At 31.5% G+C, this 17,215-nt stretch overlaps 1 protein-coding gene across 2 annotated transcripts; it reads right to left on the reverse strand.

Annotated features, from left to right (window-relative positions):
• Positions 1-571: 571 nt before the first annotated feature.
• On the reverse strand, positions 572-17,100 carry LOC106078145 (uncharacterized). 2 transcript variants are annotated; one of them, XM_056032926.1, is made up of 13 exons: positions 16,976-17,100; positions 15,721-15,894; positions 14,631-14,735; positions 11,540-13,685; positions 10,769-10,853; positions 9,677-10,651; positions 9,055-9,184; positions 8,530-8,732; positions 7,089-7,232; positions 6,340-6,414; positions 5,590-5,648; positions 5,221-5,243; positions 572-3,854 (listed from the first exon to the last, which is right to left on the reverse strand). In XM_056032926.1, exons 2-12 carry the CDS (start codon positions 15,750-15,752, stop codon positions 5,232-5,234), a joined length of 3,966 nt encoding a protein of 1,321 aa, XP_055888901.1. In that variant the 5' UTR covers positions 15,753-15,894; positions 16,976-17,100; the 3' UTR covers positions 572-3,854; positions 5,221-5,231. The 2 variants fall into 2 exon arrangements, with proteins under 2 accessions (XP_055888901.1, XP_055888900.1); XM_056032925.1 differs by lacking the exon at positions 5,221-5,243.
• Positions 17,101-17,215: the final 115 nt, after the last annotated feature.

Genomic DNA, 17,215 nt, shown 5'->3' on the forward strand with positions numbered 1-17,215 from the left:
AGCCAAGCATCAACTGTCAATTTATCTATATCTAATATGTCATCATAATTCTGCATTCACTAGCGGTCACCTAAAGCGTGTCTCTACAAAATGCACTATCTTTAACCCTTTGGGTCCACACATATTGTCTTCTGGTATTTATTCCTTAAAACTAGTCCTAAATTCTTGTCTCAAGAACCACATGAACTCAATGATTATCTCTCATACTATGGTCTCCTTCAGTTGCAAAATGAATGTGGCTTATCCGATTGACTTAAGATGAAATCCTGGGTATTAGCTATAGTCAGAAGGATGTCGCCCACACAGCAGTTCCTCCCTCCCTACAAAGGAATGAAGGTGCTGATACAATTTAGGATTAGCTTTCAGTGGCTTCCCAGATTATGCTGGGGTGTAACAATGTGTTCTGCAAGATGCTTAAAGGTCATGGGCTCTTGATTTTTACTCAGGCATGACTCCCAAAGCCATGTTCGGGTATAGCTGCTCAAGGTCTTGTGAAATGAGTAAACACTTTTATTTCAACCTCTATATGCCAAGTTGTCATCACATATGGTAAGAAGACAAACAAAAGTAATATGATTTGAATGTGTTTTTATTCTGTAACTGACCTAGCTCACTAATAGAGTTCTAATCAATGCCAGGTTGTTCTAATTTAGGCTTGTTTGTCATCACATATGGTAAAAAGACAAACAAAAGTGATAATTTGAATGTGTTTTTATTCAGTAACTGACCTAGCCCACTAATAAAGTTCTAATTAAGTAATTCAATGTCAGTATAAAAGTAAAGAGCAAAATATTTCTGAAGCCTCATTGGAAAAGGTAACATATCTAATAAATGTGTATTGAAATAGTGACTACAATTAAAACATATTTTCTATTAAAAAAAAAAAAAAATGTTGGATGATCTAATCCCCAAAATAAAAAAAAAAAAGATAATTGGTTTTAATTAAATATCCTTTAATTTTTAAAGATATCAAATAAATAAAATCATAGGCTTTTTCTAAACCAAGAAACAAATCCCTCTTTACATTTTTGTAACATTTATCATTTCACCAAAGTACAAAAATAAGCACAAGTATTTCAACATATCAATAACGAGTCTAAGAGTCTAAAGTTCACACAGAATACTGGACCTTCACCAAAGTGTTAAAAGATATCATAAAATAGTCAACCTTGAGACTTCCATTCAATAAAATAATTTTGATGATTAAATAAGAGAATTTAATCATCTAATAATCAGATTATTAGTGTACCTTTGATTAAATAGAGTTCTTGGAACTATAGGCATGAAATTTTTATATTCTCTCTTTAAAGTTGTTGGTGGGCCTGAAGGCTGAATGGCAAAATGCTTGGCTTCCCAACTCAGAATTTCAGGTTTTAATCCCGTTGAAGACTGAGATTTTGAATTTCTGGACTCTTAGGATATCCCTGAGTCCAGCCAACTCTAATGGATATCTGACATTAGTTGGGGAAAGTAAAAGGCAGTTTGTCCCTGTGCTGGCCACATGACACCCTTGTTAACCATCAGCCCCATAATTAGCAGAAAAGGCCTTTTTACACCATTTTTTTCTTTGAAAAAATAACCTAGTCCAAAACATTGCCAAACAAAAAATGACTGTGATCTATTAATTTATTTACCTGAGATTTAAACAATAATAACTATCATTCAGCTTTAGTTTGTTGAAGAATGGCTTTAAATAAAGCCCATATTTATTTTACTTTCTAGTGAGAGAATAAAGCAAATATTTTAAAGTTAACGAGCCATATAAACTGTTCCACTGAAATATATTTTTCTATTTCTTTATTATTCAGAAAATTCAACTTTTTTAAAAATGAGACATAACATTTAAAAGACATACTTGCTATAGATATGATTAAATAGGGAACTAATATAAATACAAAATATCACAGATGTTTTTCATAGAAACAAATAAAAATACTTTTTTAAAATAAATATTACAATTAATACAAATAACTTGGAATGTTATACATTCAATAAAACAACAAAGTATAAACAAATTAATATGAAAAAAAAAAAGACTTTGTGGAAGGAATTTTATCAATAATGTTTGTGTGGACGGAATAATACAATGCAGGTAAATAAAGTCAACACATTGTTTAAACTGGATAAAAATAGAGTGAAAAGAAAATATTTCAAAATCGCTGGCTTTGAATTGATGTTATAGGATATAAATATGTTTACAATGATATAAATTAAATAATGTCTATGTAGTTACATATTAGAAAAAAGAAATCTGATAGAAAATTGTGCCATTCTATTGCAGGCAGCTAGCACAAAGAGACAATTGTTAAGGCACACTAGTTTCATTTCTATGTGCTTCAATGGATATAGCAGGAGAGGGGGGGGGGTGCAAAAGTGGGTATACAGTAATTAAAAAAAAAAAGAGGAAACGTATATATTTACTTCAATTATTATATTGAAAGAAAAGAATTATTTAAAATGTATACTTGCTCAAGTAAGCATAATTAATGCTTTAATTGAAAGGAGATATTTATGAAACATTAGTTTGTTTGTATAATAAATGTAGTAAATATATATGTTTTCTCTCTATGTATAAATAACCATTGAGACAATATGTAACAGGAAATGCCTTTTTCTTCAACAGGCATGCTGGTAATTATTATTTAACAATAACCTTTTGTTTTGTTTCTGACGATTCTATTGTAGTGCTTTCCTCAGGACATTGAAGGATAAACATAAATAGAGCTGAATTATATAAGTGACTAGTTGCTTTGTGCTAAAAAAAAGTCTTGGTTATAAAGTATTTGAAAAATATTGCAGAACTTCAGAAATAAAAAAACATGGAAAGAATAACTAGAAGGATCAGTGCTTAAGTTACAATATTATTTGCAACATGCTTATAGCTTGAATAAACTTAAGCATAAATAATCATGTGATTATTTCTCAAAGACAATTTTTTTTTTCTTTTAAAAATTCTTTAAAAAAACATAAAAAATTTGAAGATTGTTTAATTTTCTTATGTGTTGCATTAAATTAACTTTTTAATTAACTTTTACTTTTTTCCTTAACATATTTCAAGACCTGTTGTAACAATGAAACATGCAACAAACAATTGTTTACTTTTAATTAACAAAATAGACTTGAGTACCAGTGTTTTCATACAGCACCTCTTCTGTAGAAGACATCAGTTGGAGACAGTAAAGTCAAACAGGTATTCTTACTGACCAACCAACATTTTCATGATGTCACATTAACTGATGACATTCACTTAACCTCTACCATTGGACTACAGAACCTTATGGTATTGTATCACATATGTGGAATGTATAGCACTGCATTCAAGATGTGAACATGTTCTATATACACATCTATCTAAAAAAAAAATGGTTACAGTAAATCCTAAGTTTATAAAAATGGTAAAACTACTAAGCAACACACCAAATGTTTGGTGAACATCAAAAGTAACATCTCTACAGGAACAAATGTTTCATTTATATAAAAAGAAAAAAATAAGTCATCCACAAAATATTATTTAAAATTATTCCCCTTTAGACATATCCCCCCATCTATCCAGTGCACCAAAATCAAATATGTTTTTAATTGTGCTACCCTTGATTAAAGAAAAGGAAAATCTATTATGATTTAAGATTAACTGAAGTACTTCTTTTATATGTTGAAGATTAACTTAAGTACTTTATTATATGTTCAGCAGGCTGTCACATAAAAAGTATTACAACTTTAGCATGAGGATCCACCTATCTGTACTGGCGAGTCTGCTGCCTGATTCTAGCAGACTGTGCCCTCTGTTGAGAGCGAGGAGATGGCTGCACATTGTATCTGCTGTCCAGAATTTGAGTCTGGCTTCGAAAACCCAACTGGAAATGAAAGAAAAAAGAGACAAATTCAGTTATGCTTCTGATTTCATACTGTCACTAATTACATCTGTTAAAAAGTCTGCTGCTATTTTAAAATGTAACGGTATGTTGAAAAAATTAATTTAAACTCCTTTTGTGAAAAAAATGGAAGAATTTAAAAAAAAAAAAAGACTTTCCTATGAGATTATTTCAAATTAAATATTTATTTGCTAAAAAACACTTTGATGTCCTATATGTTAAATAAAGTTTTTCCCCTATGTTAAAGATAAATTGTGTACACCAAACAACATGTTTTTAAAATTTTGTTTAATTCACAAAAATTGTGAAATTATTTACAGCCTGTTCATGTAGATCTACTATTTAGTATTGCATTGTGTGAATCATAATAAAATTATTTTTTTTCTGCCATTTTAAAAAAAAAGAAGGTGTAATATTAAAATGTCATACAGAATAAAGTTCCTTGTTCTAAATAAAAGACTGAAAAACAAACAGCATTTCAAGTCAAAAAAAAAATAAATAAAAATTAACATAATAAAAGACAAAAAATGTCAAAAGTCAGTTTCAATTTTTACTAAAAGAAAATTCTTTCGCCGAATGTTAAAAAAAATCAATTAATGAGATTGTTAGAATTAAAGTTACAAAGTACTAAAACTGCTTTGTGGAAATAGTTGTATTAATATTACTCTAAATTACTCATGCTTCAAGCTACAGCAAACATTAAAAGAGAATTACATCAAGTTAAATGAAATATTTGATATTTTAACAATTTTATGCAAGTCAGAGAAAGGCTGGAATGCAAATAATATTTTACTATTGAAAAAACATTTTGGTTTCTGCAACGGCTAAGAGGATAAATATCAACAATTGTTCAGATTTTGCTTTTACGCTTAGAGTCACAATGTTTAGCAATGATATAGTTTGTGTTTTTAATGTGAACAAGCATATATATTATTATATATGAGACAATAACATTTAAAACAACATTAAACATTTACTAACAAAGTTGAGATTCATTCTTTCCATATTAAGACCACAAGTGAGCCCAATAGGAAGAGTGTTTTGAATATTACATTTTACACTGTTTCAAGAATTTTTAATGTGTCAAAATATGTTACATCTATAAAAAAAAATAATTGATTTTTATATCCAACTTTGTTACTATGTATCATCATTATTTTTCCACCGGTGGACTTCATAGTGAAAAATGATTAAGATAAAATTGACAAACAGAATAAAAAAATGTTTTAGTTTTCCTTGTTTTTATTTCCTACATAAAAAAAACAACCAGTTACAATAAAAACATCTAAAAATACAAAAAGAAAAAAAAAAAAACAATACAAAATAATTTCTCTTTAGAAATGCTTACATGGTGTCATGTTAAGAGAACTTCTTTAAACAAAAAAAAAACAAATAAAAAAAAACAACAAATGTTAAGAATGTGCATACTAAAATCTATTTTTTTAAAGTATAATAATAAATAAAACAATATGACATTTTTGATGGGGTTTTTTCCCCACAATATTCTCTAAGATTTTGGTCTAATAGTTTGATTGTATGCTGACATAATTATAAGAATGAACATTAAAAATCTAATATTCTAGATTTCTAAAAATATTTGTTGTTCTTGAGTTGTAAGTAAGATCAAGTAATCACAATAATGCAACAGTTGTGTTTGTTGAGGTGTTTGAAACTAGTTTGTCAAGATTAATAGAAAAAAACAAACAAGATAACTTACTTGTGGGTGGAATGGCTGATGATAATAGATTGTTCCACTGTTTTTACCAGAATCTAGAACTATAAAAATGTTAATTCATAATAAAACATTTGACTGAAACAATGTTATAATTAAAACAAATGAATTTAGAAATTTCATGTCAGACATTCTAAAAGTGTATTTACAAAACAATAAACATGCCATTGAGTGAAATTCTATCCAAGGCAAAAGACAGAGAAAAGGGGTCAACAGATCTTGTGTGGTGCCCCAATGGTTCAACAGACTAAGGGATAGGTGAATATGGTGAAGGTAAAACATGTATCAAGTAACAACTAATTGAATTCTCCCTGCATTCTTGAATCTCTTTGAAATATTTAAAAATGTAAACAGAATAATCTCCACTTGTTAGTCTAATTCTTCTTTTATTAAGTAACATTTTTGTGCAAGGCATCCAGCCTGCCTAAAGTATTTTTATAGCGAAAATAAATTGTGCAACCCAATACTACTCATTAAGTTAAATATCGACCACAGTCGCTTAACTGTCTGAGATGGACAATAGATCGATGTAGGTTTTATATTGGAAATACAGCTCTTTACATCCTCCTGGGATACATTTGTTACCAAAAGAAAATAAACAAACAAAAAAAAAAAACAACTTACTGACAAATACATGTGGCAAAATATGCTGGTCACAACATGGTCAAGTTATCCTTAATCTTCAAACATTTGGAAAAAAAAATTCTTTAAATAAACAGAAACATATATTATTACCTTGCAATTTTTCATTGAGCCTGTCTAAAGATTCCATCAGCTTTTGTTCCTCTATAGACAATGCACTAGGCCCACCTGGAGTTAGATTATAATATCAATAAATTCATTACAAATGAAGCCCAGCTAATGAAATCATTTCTGAATGTATAATAATACAGAGTCCAAATTTAAATATTATTGATGAAAAAAAAAAGTGACTATCTTGTTTTTTTTTAATGCTTCTTTTGTACTATGCCAAGAGATTCATACCAATAAGATAACATTACAACTTTGAACTTAAAAACTTTTACTTTTCATACCAATAAGCTAACATTACAACTTTGAACTTAAAACCTAAACTTTTCATATCAGAAAGCTATTGCATGGAAACAGTGAAAACCACATAAGTTATAATAATAATAATGATAATAAGGCAGCGCCAGAGAATGACTACTCATTTGTTTCTAACAAAATAATAATAATCTTTATTGTCCATAAGGAAATCTGTCTTACAATTTGTGCATTACACCAAACAAAACATTATAAATATAAAAAAAAAATAAAAATGTAGATTCACACCAGACTCATTCATAATTTACATGTGAAAAGTTTATATCAGATTGTTTCTATTTAATAATATGATTGCCAGGGGAACAAAAGAGTTTTTGTGTCAGTTTGTATAGTATATAAAGTTGTCACAGTACTATGAGAATACCTTATGGTTACACTACTTTTAAACTCAAATAATATTTTCTCAAAGTAATGCATACCTCCTTTGGTAGCTAAGAACTTTGACCTATTGTAAGCCTCCTGTTTACTTTTAGCATCCTCCATAGCAAGTTGTATGTGACTGTCTGTCAGAGATTGTTTAGCCAGCCTTTCAGCCATCAGGAAAGCCGCTGTACTTTCAGAAACTTTGAAATGAAAATTATGCAAACGAAAACCAGATCAAATTACTAACAACTAAGAAAAATTCAAGATCTTTAAGAAAGTTATTCCCTTTTTTAAGTAAGAGGCAGAGGTAAACCTACATAATGATAATGGAACATAATTTTTTTTAAAGTATATCCAGTAACTAACCCTCTTTGATATCTCTTTGATTTAACTCTTTCTCTCCTAACAGACGATACCAACGTTGATTCCACCAGAATGTGGTAAATAGTTACGGAGAGAAAGAGTTAAGAAGGTGTTTGAACATTAAAATAGAGCCCATAACTCCATCACAATGCATACAAATTGTAATAGCTCTAGAGCAAGCAACTCAATGAAAGGGACTTATTATCAGATAATGAGATTTATTGACCCAATGAAAATGAAAAGATGAAAGCACACACATACAAAACAAGTCTGCCTTCAGCACACAGCTTTCTTCTTAGCTATCATCTCAGCTACTATACTTGAGCAGAAGCAAAACCTAGCTAAACAATGAGCTCCATTCTAAATGTTGTGCTATCTTGTGCAGCAATACTTTTGGGTTAAGCTTCTAGGATTATTTTATGTTGTGAATTTGGGTTGTTTTAATTTTTCAACGGAATGCTTATTGTAGAACAATGTATTTTTTTAAAATGTTAAACTGAACTTTAAAAAATAATGGTGACAGCCTACAGTTCATTAAGAATGTTGAAAAAGTTCATTAATGGATGTTGGAAAAGTTCATTAATGGATGTTGGAAAAAATCATTTACAGATGTATGCAACATACAAAGAAAAAAGTGGGTCTGTGTGTTGTTGTTTCATTCTCAGAAACTACTGTCAAGACCTAATTGCATAGTACAAATGTTGAGAAATAGTTTGGATGTATGGGAAAGGGGCCTTGACTTTGAATCCTGTCTCCCCAAACTGAGTTGTGGCTGCTGGGCATCTAAAGGCATCATGGAAATCTTCTCCAAGGTACCTCTCTCCCCTACAGATTGAACCACGGCACACTGAGGCTATAGCATAAAGAAGTGCTATACAGATCCAATAAAAAAATTAGCATGTTTCAACCTCTTTGATTGTTGCATTGGTATCGATTATAAAGTGAATTAAATTTTATAGGAGTAAATTTTGCTTTGAACTATTTGTTAATAATTTTAATATAATACTTAACAGAAAAAGCAGAACAAAAAAAAAAAGAAGGTAGACAAGTGCTCAAGAGTTAGAAAACAAACCCAATCTTTCCATAAGAAGTATTTCAAACAAACCCTATCTTTCCATAAGAAGTATTTCCTACCTGCTTCCTGGGGCCTGTAAGCTAAAGCTATTGGCACAGGCCCATCAGGTTGTTGGGGTTGCCCATTGGAAACTGTGGGTTGTAGGGGATGGATGGTGGGCTGCCTATTGTACACGGCAGAGTTGGCTCTTTGGTTGACCTGAGTCATAGTACTACCAACACCATTGGCTGAATTGGTGCGCCTTTGTTTCAAAAGACCAAATCTTAAAAAATAAATTTCAATGTAATTAAATACACAAACATATACAATTAAACAAAATTGCTTTAAAGAAATTAAGGACAAGGTGGTAGAGTACTAGGTTTAAAGCTTATGGTCCTGCTTTAAAGCAATGTTGAAAGATGAAAGCTTAGGACTATCAGTTCTATTGTAAAATTATATCTAACTATCTATCTATCTATATATATATATAAGCCTTTCAAATCTTATCAATCATAAATAGAAGCTACTTCAGTGACTTTACATATAAAATCAGACCTCAAATCTTATCAGCAGTACTATAAGAGTATACAGTAACACAGTTTCACCTTTTTAAATAGCTTCCTTGTTGTAACATGACTGGTCTAGATTTGGCCTGGCTGTTGACAGCAGGGGCTGGATGAAAAAACCCTGATGATCCATTCCTAGCAACAGTGGCATTCTTACCAGGTCCAAAACCTAAGGATTACCAAATATGTCGAAATTTAATATAATGTAACCTAATACTCTCAGTTACATTGAATACCCTATTGACTGAATGCAGTTGGAAAACTAAGAGAAAAGCAAATGTTATTTATTTATTGTAAATTGTTCTTGTTCATTTCTTTATAACAACTAAGTAAATGTTACCACTTTTTATAATAAAAATGTTCTAAATGTATTCACTCAAAAATGTGATTTTTACAACTGATAGTCCAAAAAGTAAAAATTTTAGTTCAATGTTTATTTCAATATTTGATGTAAAGTTTTGATGAAGGTATGCTTAAATTATATCCAATATCAGTTAAGTGAAATTTTGTTAAAAATATCAATAACAGAAAATGTACAATACTACTCTATCTACCATAAATATCTTAAGTTTTTTTGTTGTTTTTTTGGAGGGAGGGGGGAAGGGGAAACATATGACAAGTAATTTGAATTTTAACAAAAAAAAGAGGAACCAATGTTTACCTAATGATGCACCATCAATTAACTTAGTTGACATTGCTGGAGGAGTTTTTAAGCTCGGTTCATTATTAGCACTGCTTAAATTTTGAGTTTTGTTGGCATTATCATCTCTTTGTAAACAGCTGCGTACTTTATCCCAAAGCCATGTGATCTCCTCGTCTGTTGGTGTTCTGTCTATCCTCAAGCCATTTTCATCATACACTGGAGCTGGTGCGCTGTTATTCCCAGTATTTGTGGAATACGAGGGCGTAGTGCTGTTCTGCTGTGGGTATGTTATCTTCGACGATGTTGGCACTATGCTGGTCCTGGTCACCGTTTGGTTAGAGATAGCTACACGTCTGTTTGTATTGTCTCTAATCTTGGACCTGTCATTGTATTGAGTGTCCTGGCCAACTTGCTGACTGCTGGTCTCCACGGTGCCAACACTGGTTGGTGCAGTTATGTTGTTATTTTGGTCACTTCCTGAGTACGCAGCATGGTACACCATAACATTGGTGTTGGTCGGCACAATGATTTTAGCAGGGATTTTGCTCATGAAGTTGTTATTGATGGACTTGACCTTAGCGTCTAGGTTTGACTTGTGAGCAACAGTGGCAGCAGACATGGCACCATGAGGTATAGAGACATTATCCAATCCATTGGATTTGTTCTGATGGTGTGACTCCGAGCTCATAATAATATGCGCTGCTGCTTTGGGCCGGTTTATCACTGGGGTTGTGGTGTTAAGTGGCATGGTGAAAGAAGCTGGCAGATTGGACCTGCTGTTGATGAGGATAGTGGATGCATCAGATTGTCTGGTATTGTCATTCTGAAAGTTAGAAATATTTTCCATCTGCTGGACATTCCTTATTTGCAGCTGTGCCGATTCATCATGAGTTGGCCAATTTGAGCCAGCACTAGACGCCCTAGGAGCTTTGGTCACTATTTCAGTTTTTGTTGACATAGATACTACTTTAGCTGAAGCAGGCCTGTTGGGTTCTGAATGAAAGAAAAAATATCAGTTTAAATTTTCCTTTTTAAACATAAGTCTTTATTAATAATTTTACTTTTTTTTCCTTGATAGAACTATTTTAAAAGAAGAAAATGAAAACAAACTTTGCATTGCTGACACAGAGAGTTCATGGTCATACTCTGTCTCCTCAATGTGATTTTCAGCAAATCTAACACTTTTCTTTTTAATCTGTAATTATAAATAAACATAAGTCAAAATGAATCATACCTATTATAAAATGAATGAAGTAACTATTATAAAAAAATTATTAGTGTTACACTGTGTCTGCTAACAATAAGCAAACAGAATTATTCTTTTAAGTTGCATTGATCCAGTGCCAGAAAAAAAAAAGCTGACAGTTAATATAAATAACAACTGATCAACAGTTAATATAAATAATAACTGATCAAGTCACAAATATGAATCTTGGGTCTCCAGAATCATTTTATCTAGCTTATTTCACTTTACTCGTGACTGTTTTCATAGTTAAAACTAAATACCAAAGCCAAAGTACTGGAACATACAAATTTGTGAAAAACACTGAAAAGAATTACAAATCACAAATTGTACCATTGAATTCATAAAGTTAATTATGTATGCTCTATTAAAAAATTACTTTCAGAATTAAAGAAAGAAATCATAGAAACATATTACAGCTCTGCAAATTATCAGACTATTGAGTTAATGTAATTCAAGTATTAGTTTTATTTAGATGCCAGTATAACAAAATTTTTTTCTAGCTCAAGAAACAGGCTTTATGAATAAAGTGTATGACCTAATTTTGATTTGCTAATAACTTTTCAATAAAAGTTTTTAATATTCTATTTAGAAATTAATGTTCTATAAAACTTAACAAGTTAACAAAACAAATTTACTTTTTTATCATGTTGAAATCTAGCTAGTTCTAAGCTGTCCCTAGGATGCGGCTTCGCTGTAGAGGTATGACCATCACAATTTAAAGTAGTGTTCACAGGTGACGGCTTTAGAATACCTTTAACTGGTTTAACATCTTCAACTTCATCTAGGACTTTAACATCATCTTTAAAATTATATTCAGCATTCCCCTGGCTGTTTAAGTCCAACTTTTCAAGATCATCATTTTTAACAGAGGTTTTATTGCTTCCAGATAAATGGGTAGTCATATTATTAATTTTACCATTTCTTGTTGTGGGTGAATTATCAGTTAATAAAGCTACCTTTGCTGCTTCTTGATAGTCAAGCTTAGAGAAATTATTTTTGGGTGGTTGTGGCACCCTTGGTTCAGGTGGTTGAGATGTAACAGTAGGCTTTTCATTGGAGATTGTAACATTCATCTGTGCTACTGGTGGATGCGGTTTTAAAGCCTCAACAGAAGAGGACTGGTTATTAGGAATGATAGAAGATTGAGGAATAAACATAGGATGTTGATCAAGACCTGAAGAAACACTTTGTTTATCATCTTGGGTATGCAAAAAGTAGGCTTGAGGATAATGCGCTATGGCCTTGTTGAAATCAGAAATAGTGGTATTACTTGTGTAATTATTTGCTGAGCCTGTTGTGGAAGCTGTAGAAAACGTGTTAATGGAGGCTTGCTTTGTAGGTTCAACTTGCTGAGAAATAATATTCACATTGCTGTTAGCTGCATAAGAGACGGGAGAAACTGGAGGTGCCGTTGGATTGCTTGTGATACCTAGTGAGGCTCTAAACTGAGAAGTTGGTGGGCCCTGTCCTGGCATTAGAGTAGAGCCAATGGCTGAAGCATAGCGAGGCTGAAAGCTGTTTCCTAAAGTATCATTTCTGCTAGAAGAAATGTTATTTGAAGTAGCCTCCAGACCAGAGGATATCCAAGCATTGTTACTGCCTTGAAGAATTCCTCTTTCATCACTTTTGCCATAGACCATACTGCCATGGTTAGACTGTTTGTAGATCTCTGAAGGTTTACTCTGAGATGAATCTTTCTGAGAAATTGTACTGACTGTGCTCACTGAGTCCAAAGAATCAGTGGAATATTGTTTCAATGCAATTACTTTAGCTGATTCATTGATCACAGATTGGTTGTTGACTTGAAATGGCTTCACGTTACCTTGGTTCTTTATTATGTCACCAGCAGTGGGCCCTGAATATGGCTGATGAGACTGAAATATTGAAGTAGGCTCCACTGAGTTAAGGGAAGAAGTCTCATTCTTTGGTGACTTTGTCTCTGGGAGTGCTGATGTTGTCATGTCTTGAGCTACTCTAAATGTAGAGCTACCCATAACATGTTTTTTGTCTAAGCTATTATCTTGAGAGCTATGGAGAAAAAACTTTTGCTGAGATTGTTCATCTACAGCATTATTATTACTTTCTATATCTTGCTTCACATAAACCTGATTAACTAGCTTGGTGAATGGCTGCTTTGGTGGCAGATCACTTCTTGTTTTTTTCTCATCGCTAAAAGAATCAAGGCTGTCCATACTAGAGAAGCTTCCCTCGTCATTATCTGTAATTGTGTTGTCATCAACATCATTAGTTATTCCTTGAATTGTTTTATCTGTCTCAATTTCTCTCTGAATGGCGCGATTGAATTCTCTAAGGGACTGCTGCTGCTGCTCCAATAACAAATGCTGTTGATGCTCTAGCTGCTGTTCAAACAAAGTTTTACTGTTTGTGAAGTTTTGTAAACTTGAGTCCATAAGCTCTGTATGAATATTTCTATCTAATGTGTGCAAAGCTCTATTAGATGACCCTGAAACTGGATTATACCATAAGTTCTCAAAATGAGATCTTTCTTTAGCTATTTCTGTTTCATTTTTGGGCAAAGCTGTAACAGCTGACTTAGGTCTGTCATGATGATTGCCCCGTATTAGCCAGAGTGCATCATCCAAGACAACACCTTGTCGCTTTGGGCTAAGTCTCCCACTGCCTTGACGTGACGTTGGTGGTATATGAGATCGTTGATACTTCTCTGTAGCGAGCTTTTGTTCTTCTCTTCTCCTTGCCAGAATAACTTGTCGTCTCCTTTCTTCCCTTTGAGCTTCAAGTCTTCTCTTATGAGCCTGTAGTCTGTGATATAACAACAAAAATATAGTCTATTTATTAATATATTCATTAATTTGTATTTAAAACTAATTAAAAAATGTCCAAAGTCTTCAGATTCATGAAAAACATAACAGTATGTTAAATTAGCTTCACAATAATTTTCATTTGGTCTAAGAAAGTTTACAAAAACTAGTTCTAAAATAATTAAATAAAGATGGTAGAACAAATTAGAGAAACAGGAATCCCTTAAAATAAAGTTTTCCAGCAACTTTAAGTTCTTAGTTCAAAGCACATCAGTCTAATTTAGTTCATACCAAGCAAATATAACAGCTGAAGGTAAAGCGAAAAAAAATGCTTAAAGAGTGAGACAACACAACAATGAAAAGAAAAACAAATTCCTGAGAAATTAAGGGCACAACATGGCCTAAAGTGTGCCAATGTGCCGAAAATCAAAATACAATCAATCAAATACAAATCATAAGATGTGGATATTTCTAAATTTTGAGATCATAGTTCTATGATCTCTTCTTCTTCTTTTTTCTATCCAGCTTCTTTGTTGCTGAGCTGTAAGCTCTTGTGCAGTCTTTGACAAGGAAAAATAGAGTGCTGTTTTTCTCAGCTCTTCCGCACTTTCATACATTGTGTTTGATATGCTGGGTTGTTGTGGTAATAGCGTCTGCTTAAAGTGAATTAAACTGGGGTGTTCAAAGAAGGATGTGAGCTTTTTTTAAAAAAAAAGCACTATTTCTATTTTAAAAAACAATAAAATGTAAAGACCTTTTAAAGACTCTTTTATTCTGTACTTCATTATATAGAATCAATTTTGTGTGTGTGTTGATCAGCATTTAATAATTAGGGATTAAGAAAAAAATAAATGCCATCATATAAATGGTTACAAAACAAATATAGAAATGTTAATATGGAGAAAAGAAAAGTTATTACTAGAAAACTATTTGTTTATTTTCTTACTTTCTTCTCTTGTTTGTTTCCAGTGACAATTTCTTTGCTCTTGCCAGAGAATCATATCTTTCACTTTCATCAAACTGGGCCTGCTCCAGTGCTTGGTATGTTTTGCTAGTCAGTTAAGGGAAAAACCTATTTAACATTCAATGACTATTTTAAAAATATTCATTTGAAATATTTAAAGAAACACAGCAAAAAAGAAAAAAGTAACTGGTACACCTATGCAGCCATTATCAGCTAAAAGTACAAAAGACATGCACACAGTTAAGTGGTATTTTTTTTTTCAAGTTTTATTTAATGAAAGGACTAGTGACTACTAGTCATTTCCCTCCTTTCAAAATTTATACTGGCAATAGCAATAGGTGTTGTTGTTGTTTTTTTTTGTTTGAAGATAATTGTGGAGTATTTTAATGTGTCAAAGTAAAAAACTATATGTGCAAAGTGTAGTTTCTAAAATTAGATCTCTAGATCCTTTCGATCTTTTCATGTAAATATGGTAAACATAGCCATTAAGTTATAATGCTTTCATAGAGTTGGTCAACTTTTTTTTTTGAGGTTCTTAAGTTTGTTTTAGGGCTACACTACATACACTTCTAAGTTAGTACCCAAGGAACATTTCTGCCAAGTTTTATCAAGATTGGTCAAATGGTTTTGATTTCTATTAGTAAAATACATACATACATTCACCTTACTTTCTACTTATATAATAGATTATGATAAAAATAATTAGATCTAGATTAAGATCTATCTAGTATCTACTAATATAAAATAAAAAATACTAATAGTACCCAATAATCAATATCAATAGTACCTCTTAAACTAATACTACTTTACTAGATCTGTATTACTAAGTCCTAAGTCTAACTAAGTATTACTATTAGTATTAGATAAATAGTTACTATTAAGCCTACTTAAAATAGTAATTAGTCCTATCTAATTATGTCTAATACTAATTACTTAGATTACTATTTTACTATAATTAATAATAATATAGATCTAATAATAATTAATTATTTAATATTAAATAATTAATTATTAATATAATAAAAATAATATAATTTCTAATTTATCTAGTCAAGATATCTGGAAAGGATACGAATACGCTCCAGCAAGAAGTTTACTGTCCATTGTTTATAATCGGGGTATAAGAAAGTAATGATGTATTAATTAGTGTCATTTACAGCTTTGTCAGAAAATAGCAAACGGAATTCACAAGTGTAGTTTACACTGGTTGGATACCGTCATCCGCCATGTTGTTTTTAGTTACAGCCTGCGCAAGAATGTAAACTATTTTACATGACGGCTTCTATTTCCGGTCAAAATGTTATTTCGATTTATAATTAAAACCCTCAAAAAAAAAAAAAATAAAACAAGAATTCAATACATAGATCTATATCAAGGAAATCTTACAAATTATAAAGATTTCCTTGGCACCCAATGTGCCCTCCTTTTTATGCGTTTCTTTACATTTTTGGATGCCCCTTCAGAAATGAAGATTATTACATTTTAGTGACAAATCAAAACTTCTTCAGGATTGCGGCCTGCAGGGTACAAATTCGGAGCGTTATATCGAAACGCATACTCATACCATTGGGTCATTGGGCTACTCGACCTGACAGACATCCAACTTTGCATTGCATGAGTAGCCTACTTGTTATTGTTTTTTGACTTGGACTAGATCAAAATCTATTGAATCAAACGATTTAATAACTACCACGTGGAATATAGCTTATATACGGAGAGCCTATACTTAAAATAAAAACAGTTGAGCCTTGAGGGAACTATATATATTTTTAGGCTTATTTTCCGAAATGTAGGCCTATAGATCTGCGTACTACGATATAGTTGTTGCCAAACCATCGAGATCTTTGTTTTACAAGATTAAGAAATGAAGATTATTAAATTAAGTCCGAGCCCAATAAACCTGTTGCAGGAGGGCATTAGATATTGATAGGACAATTTGAGATCATCTTGACCACTGACGTCTAATAAGTAGGCCAATAATCACAATAATGTAGAAAAAAGGTTGTTTATTACACATTTTTAAGTAACAATTTTAAAAAAATTTTATAAGTACTTGAATAGCTTAGTGGATATCTTCTATTTTTATAAGTACTTGAACTATATTATAAGCTTAGTGGCAAAATACGATTGTTTTTCACTTTTACTTTTAAACATTAATTTAACTAGGCCTAAAGATTATATAAACTTTGGGATTGTATGGTTTCAAAATTTAAAATTTGCTTTATCACACTTTAAAAAAAATTAAAACACCAACCACTGAGGCACTGACTGTTTGTGACACGTCGTCACTGATAGGCCTATATTAACATACTTAAATAATGTATTACCAAAGCAGTCACATTCTCCTGACGCATTACAATCTATTTTTAGCACGGTATGACGAATTCCGTCATTTTAATGTTAAAGTTTTATAAAGATATTTACATATCTGAATTTAACTGTAAACAATACATTTCTGTATAGATTATATTATGATAAAATGAAATTTAAAACACAATAATAATAATTTTTTTTATTAGTTTCCCCCCCAGTAATCACGATCAAAGGCCAATGACTTAGTTTTAGAG

This window comes from Biomphalaria glabrata, chromosome 6 (genome assembly GCF_947242115.1).
Source record: "Biomphalaria glabrata chromosome 6, xgBioGlab47.1, whole genome shotgun sequence".
NCBI classification, from domain to species: Eukaryota; Metazoa; Mollusca; class Gastropoda; family Planorbidae; genus Biomphalaria; species Biomphalaria glabrata.

Excerpts from the sequence above, each read along its gene's own strand:
- LOC106078145 (XM_056032925.1), bottom strand. The coding sequence starts at position 15,752 with ATGGACAGTAAACTTCTTGCTGGAGCGTATTC. Across the intron at positions 9,185-9,676 it reads AATTGATGGTGCATCATTAG|GTTTTGGACCTGGTAAGAAT; the intron begins GTAAACATTGGT and ends GGTAATCCTTAG. Across the intron at positions 6,415-7,088 it reads GTTCTTAGCTACCAAAGGAG|GTGGGCCTAGTGCATTGTCT; the intron begins GTATGCATTACT and ends ATCTAACTCCAG.